Source organism: Acanthisitta chloris, unplaced genomic scaffold, assembly GCF_000695815.1.
Source record: "Acanthisitta chloris isolate BGI_N310 unplaced genomic scaffold, ASM69581v1 scaffold11816, whole genome shotgun sequence".
NCBI lineage: Eukaryota > Metazoa > Chordata > Aves > Passeriformes > Acanthisittidae > Acanthisitta > Acanthisitta chloris.
Window position 1 is genome coordinate 13,917 of NW_008677631.1, and position 6,276 is coordinate 20,192.

The 6,276-nt window shown below is 56.0% G+C and overlaps 1 protein-coding gene across 1 annotated transcript in view; it reads right to left on the minus strand.

Moving 5' to 3' along the window:
* RADIL (Ras association and DIL domains) overlaps positions 1-6,271 on the minus strand; it is a gene marked incomplete at its 5' end in the record, with an annotated part of 8,522 nt that extends 2,251 nt beyond the window's left edge. Inside the window, 8 exon segments of the mRNA XM_009076593.1 lie at positions 871-1,061; positions 1,418-1,568; positions 1,852-2,024; positions 2,511-2,748; positions 3,962-4,074; positions 4,756-4,916; positions 5,904-5,941; positions 6,098-6,271. Coding sequence (XP_009074841.1) covers positions 871-1,061; positions 1,418-1,568; positions 1,852-2,024; positions 2,511-2,748; positions 3,962-4,074; positions 4,756-4,916; positions 5,904-5,941; positions 6,098-6,271 — 1,239 coding nt within the window.
* Between the last annotated feature and the right edge of the window lie 5 nt (positions 6,272-6,276).

Here is a 6,276-nt window from a genome sequence, read left to right on the forward strand (position 1 = left end):
TCACCTCCAGGACCTCTGGCGTTGTGCATGCCTCTTTCTTAAGGAGGAGGAAAATGCTCTGTGGGACACCCTGCGTGTGCTTTTCTCTTCCTACCTGCCACCCACCACCCTGTTGCTTTCCAGGCAGGTTGGCTGCCAACTCTGGCCAAAGCCTTGGCAATTCAGCCAGTACTGGGGCTTGTCCTGGCTTCCCAGCACAGCTCCCATACTCCAGTTTTGTGGCCAGAGCTGTACTAGGGATGTTTACAGCCAGCTAGGAGGGGAGTCCTGGTCACGTCCCTGCTGGGGGATCCCATTGGAGGGGGACACCACGGGAGCACAGCTCCTCCTGTGGCCCAAGGGCTGGGTGAAGTGGCCCCAGGGTGACCGGAGGAAGTAGCAGTGCCTGTGGGTGCTGCAGTGGATGGGGACAGGAGAGGAGGAGACTTCCTCCCCAGGGAGCTGGAGATGAATGGCACTTGAGCTTAGCACCCACAGCACGTCTTGCCTTCCATGTGCTTTATAGGCATTAGCTAATTAGTGCTTTTGTGCAAGCCTGGCTGCTGAGGACGGGCAGGGTGCAGCACAGGGAGGACAGGGAACACACGGGGAAGGGGAGTGCTGCCTGCAGACATCTCCCCTTCCTCCCTCCTCCCCACTAATGAGATTGCTGGGAAGAGTCTGTCCTTCCAGCTCACCTTCCCGTGCCCCCCAGGCTGGGGGATTAGCAGCACTAATCCTTCCAGAAGCTCTCCATGAGGGCACCACCACAGCTCCAGGCTGCAGGCGAGGACAGCAAGCCCTTGGCGCTGTGCTCAGAGTCTCCAGAGGGACCCAAGACCCTCCTGCCCACCCAGGAGAGGAACAGCCCCTCCCTGGGATACAGGCTACCTTTGGGGTTGCTGAGCCTGGCCCCTCACTGGAATGGGGGCTCTTGCTCTGCAGGCTCCAGAGGAAGTGGCGGATGTAAAGGAGGTGTCGGTAGATGTTGTCATCCAATGTCTCCACCTCCAGGTCCACTCTGAAGCCCCCACTGGGCAGGATGATGGGCGGGTGGTTGTCAAAAGACTCAAGCATCTCATCTGAAAGGCAGAGGGAGGAAGACTAGTACTGGCCTGGGCTGCACCCTGCTCCTGCCTCCTGCCTCTCTGCAGTGCGCAGTATCCCAGCTGGGATCATGGACAGTGAGCTGCAAGGTTGAGCATCCCTCGCTCAGGACTGCAGAAAAAGCCCCATGCCCATCTGAATGCACTTTGCATCCTTTGCAATAGCTGAACCACGGGATCATGGTCATTCCCAGTTGCTGCAGTTACTACAGGAGCCCCAGGAAGGGGAAGGGAATTGCTGTTTGCTTTGTAAGTAAAAACCTTGGAGGGAGGCTGCGGGTGACAGGAGCACAGTGACCAGAGTAGTGCTGAGAGCAAAGCCAGGGACTCACCAGTTTGGAAGGTGGCTGGGCTCTCCTCCTCGCCAGGCTGCCACGCCGCGATGCAGCCCACATCCATCACTGCCTGGCACTGGCTCAGCACCCGGTGGAGCTGTGCAGGACTCAGCGCTGGGAACTCAGCTCGCAGGGACGGCCAGGTCATCTGAGTGAGGAGACAGGGCGTGGGTCAAACAGCAGAGGTGAGGAGCTGCTTCCTTCTGAGGAGCAGGAGCTCATGAGGGGCATGGGAGGGAGAGGTCGGGCATGATGGAGTGAGCCTACATCTCCCCTCTTCGATACTGCCGACCCACAGACCCACCACCCTGGGAAAGGGCAGCTGGTGGCAGGTTGCAGAAAGGACACGTCAGTGTCCCCAAATGCTGAGCAGGGCTCCTCCTGCCCCAGCTCATCCCAATACTGTGAGTCCCTGGCCAGGCATCCCTCACCTGCACCAGCTGGGAGCCAGGCATGGCCAGCAGGTTGGCCACGCTGGCGAGTTTGGCAAAGAATTGCTGGGCAAGCTGCTCAAAGCCAGCGCTGCGCAGCCAGTCCAGGAGCAGCCGCACGCTGGCTCGTAGCTTCACCCCCTGTGACCAGTGGAAGCAGCCAAGAGAGGAGCCTGAGGAAGCAAAGCATCCATCAGCACGTGTCAAAGAACAACCCCTCAGTCCCCCAGCCCTTTCCCCAGGCTAATGTCCTCAGCATCCTATAGCTGTAACTATGTGGTAGCTGGACCTCACCTGGTGCTAACAAGCTGCATTAATGAGGGCTAATGAGCACCTCAGGTTGCAGTAGTTTATTAATGAGCTGCTCTTCAGAACTTCCCTCCACCTCCTCTGCTCAGACTTGAAAGGGCAGCACTCTTGTAGGGGGCGAGGATAGGGTCCTTGGGGGGGGATGTTAACCCCTCCTGGGCACGGGAACACTAGAGTCAACAGTTGGGTCTGTGCTTAGCCTCTCCATAACAGTGCTGAGACCTGTGTGTCTCCAGCCCCCTCAAGTTGCTTGAAGCCCCTCCTTCCTGTACCCCCTGAGGTGGCACTGAGATGGACTAGAGGCCAAAAGGTCAGTCCCCTATGCATTACCCAGTCCAAGGAGGACTGACCCTTATCCAGGAGCTGGTTGAAGAGCAGGGTGTTGGAGAAGAAGAAGAGGTAGGCAAACATCTGGGAGGTGATCTCTGGGTGCACTTCATACTGGCGGAGCAGGTCCAGCACTGCCTGGTAGATGAGCACAACCCTGCGGAGCTCCTCGGGCAGTGGTGGGGACGCTCGCCAGCTCTCTCTGCACTCACTCTGGAAGGGGTTGCACTCCAGCAGGGCAGGAAGCGACACGTACAGACACTGCAAAGACAGCAGCAAGGTCACAGCAGACTGATTTTGTTTGGTTTTTCTGGTTTTGTATGAGCCAAACCTTTCCAACTTACTCACCTCCACCAGCCAAGCAAACCCTGCTAGTGCTGCTCTGGCAAGGGGCTGATCCTGCTCACCCCCTGCCTCCATGTGCTCTGGTGTTGTGCAAGCGTTTAAAAACATGTAAAATTTAGTGTTGGTTGCTTTTAGCAGCTGGAGGTGATGGAGTGTGACAGCTCAAGCTAAAAGGATCTGAAATGGGCCTACAGGGGAGCTGGAGAAGGGACTGTTTGTTAGGAACTGCAGTGATAGGGCAAGGAGTAACAGATTCAAATTAAAGGAGAGGAAATTTAGGCTAGGTATTAGAGCCTAACAACACATCATTCCTGTGATGGTGGTGAGACACTGGCACAGGTTGCCCAGGGAGGCTGTGGCTGCCCCATCCCTGGCAGTGTTCAAAGCCAGGTTGGATAAAGCCTTGAGCAACCTGCTCTGGTGGGAGGTGTCCCTGCCCAGGGCAGGGAGTTAGGACCAGATGACCTCTAAGGTCCCTAAAATTCTATGATTCTAAAAAATCTGATGTGAACCAGGGCAGCAGCCAACCAGCTGGGCAAGCAGGTGAAAGATAAACTGGGATTGATGGGGATGACCTTTACCTTTGTGTAAAAGGGAGAGCAGTGCCTAGCACCCACCTCTGCGAGGCTAAGGGAAGGTGAGGGTGCTGGGGAGGAATGTGCTGCTCTGGCAGAGTGGCACAGGAGCAGCCCCTGCGTTCCCGTGTGCCGACGCCAGCGGACAGGCAGCCACCCCACACAGGGCAGCCTTTCTCCTGCCTGACACTGCCTGCTCTGTTCCCTGCTCCCGCTGCCGCCCGGCGCGCGGTCCAGCGGCGACGGTCCAGAGGCCCTTTCCATCACGCCCTGAATCACACCATTATGCCACGCTGGCCAGAGCCAAGCAGCTCTCCCCAAACGCCTTCCCTGAGCCGCTGCACTGCAGGCAGGGAAACGCGCCGCAGTAATTCAATACTTTTCCTGGGCTGCGACCAAAAATCGGGGCACTTCAGCCCAAAGGAAAACACCTCAGCCTGGTGCAGCTGCCAAGGAATAAAAGCTTATAAAAGCCTCCTGCGCAGCCCCAGAGCTGCTGGGGAGGCTCGTGCTGGCCCCGTGTGACACCGCTGCCTGTCGCGGGAGGCACGTACCTTGGAGATGTAGTAGACACACTGTTGGAAGGTGTACATGATCACCTCCTCCAGCACTGTCATTGCCTCCTCACTGGCTGTGATGGTAGAGGAGAACAGAGACTCCTTGGAGCCTGCAGGGTGGAGAGAAGGATGGGGAGCAAACCTGCAGCAGCAAGGTCCCCAAATTCCCAGGGTGGGGCTTACTACTGCTCCCAGGCTGGTATTAACACCACAATATCCCTTAATGCATCCTCAATGTGTTAACCCCTTAAAAAGGGGCAAAGAGGCTCCTCTGACCTCAGAGAGCACCTGCCTATCATCCCCATAACTCACCTCACTGCTGGCAGCCCAGGACTGCACCCTTCTCACAGCACACTGCCTGGTCTATGAACATTTTAACTTGCTGCATAGACCAGAAAGTTTCTGAGGCTGATTTAATGGCCTTTTCCATTTTTTTCTTTCTTTTTGTGAGCAATTCTGCAGGACTGCCTGCGAATCCAGGTGCCCCCACAGCAGCTGGGGGGGCAGAAAGCCTCCCCTAAAGTATTAACCTCAAGCTGCCACAGTGGAAAGTGAAGACTTGACTGTGAACACAACACAAGCTGGCTCTGGAGCCAGGCAGCACCACAGCACCACACAAGGCTGCTCCTCCCACAGATTTCCTCAGCCCACACCATGGAGAGGTTCCGCTGATGAGGATTACAGAGGTTAACAGAGCATCTTGGGGTCACTGAGCACTGCTTGTGACTGGGGATTAGCAGAGCAGGGTTCTCCAGCTGGAGAAACAGGCAAGGTGCTGCATCCAGCCTTACCTTTGATGTCTAGCTCCTCCTCCATGCTCTGGATGTATGTAGGTGATTTCTGCTGGACAAAGTAGAGGATCTCAATGGCATTGGCCATCCAGAAGATGATGTGCTGCAGGTCTGGGAGAAGGTCTGTGATGGTGAAGCGGGACAGGGTGGCAGGGTCCTGGCTAGGGAGACACAGCAGATGTTACAGCTGCTGCTCCTCGGCAACCCCACTCAGGATTTTTGGGAGAAAACAGCTGGTCTGGGGCAATACCAGAGACCTTTCACATTCCCTCACCCCCAAGCCCAGTACTTCCCTCAGGAAGACCCTGTACAAGCAGGTGGTTCCTGCTCCATGGGATGGCAAAGATGACCCCAAAGGGAGAGCTGAACTGCAGTAAATACTCATGATTGAAGAGCAGCTCTCCCCAAGAAGTATGTGCTGCTCCTGCCAGCTCTGGACTGTTAAACCCAGCCCACCCTCACTGGGCTGTTCAAAAATAAAACAAAATAAATAAAAAGCATCTGGGAAGTTTCTCAACTGCTGAACTGCATTTTCATGCTATAGGAAAGGCCTGGGAAGTATCCTCAGAGTTTGTCCTAAATGAAAGCTCACAGCAATCACCAACAGTTTCTCCAGATGCTGGTTCAGAGCCAGGATTCTGGAAATGTCTGGGAAGAGAGCCTCCCACACCACTGTGATGGCCCCAGATCGATGCTCTTCACCCCAGGACACCCTGTGCCACCATCCCTGGATGTATACATGCAATGTCAACCCCATCCCAGCTCCACCAAAGGGTCTTCAGCATGAAGGGGTGAGAACCCACATCAGGGTCATCCCTGCTACATCCCTCAGGGATGCTGAAGCCACAAGGGCAAAGCCTTGGCAAAGTCTTGGATCAGAGAAAACCCCAGAGCTGCTGCAGGTCCTGTTCCCTCCTGAGCTCACCTGCTTTTTCAGACCCACACAGTCCTAAGTAGGGGCCTTTGGGCACTGTGGTGAGAGGATCAGACTGCTGAATGCATGGGATTTAGCAGGAAAATTCAGCATGCATCACTGCTGCCAGGCTTGGAGGCTGATTTCAGCCAGCCATGGACTCCCCTCACTTATGGAGGAAGAACTTGACTGAATTCTCCCCATTTTGGATCAAAACAAGGAAGGTTGCACTTACTGCTGGGACTGCTTTTCAGCCAGCTCCCGTGTCCGCTCCTGGGCAGGGAGAGAAGGGGAAAGCAAAATGAAAACCAGTGAGATGGGATGGCACGAGCATCAACACTTGCTGCCACCAGAGACCAGGCTGGGAAGGGGAGGGAGTCTAAGCAACACCCCCACCCCACCAACACCCCTGTCCCACCGCTGACTGACCCACACTGTCCTCTGGATCATTTTGGCCGCTTTCAGCAGCAGCTGCCCGAAGTCTCCCGGCTCAAAGTTGGTGGCTGAGTGCTGGATGCAGAGGCAGAGCAGGAAGGCAGGTGTCAGCTTGTGGTCATCGCCCCCCGGCTCGATCAGGGTCATGATGCGCCGCAGGAGCACATCCTCGG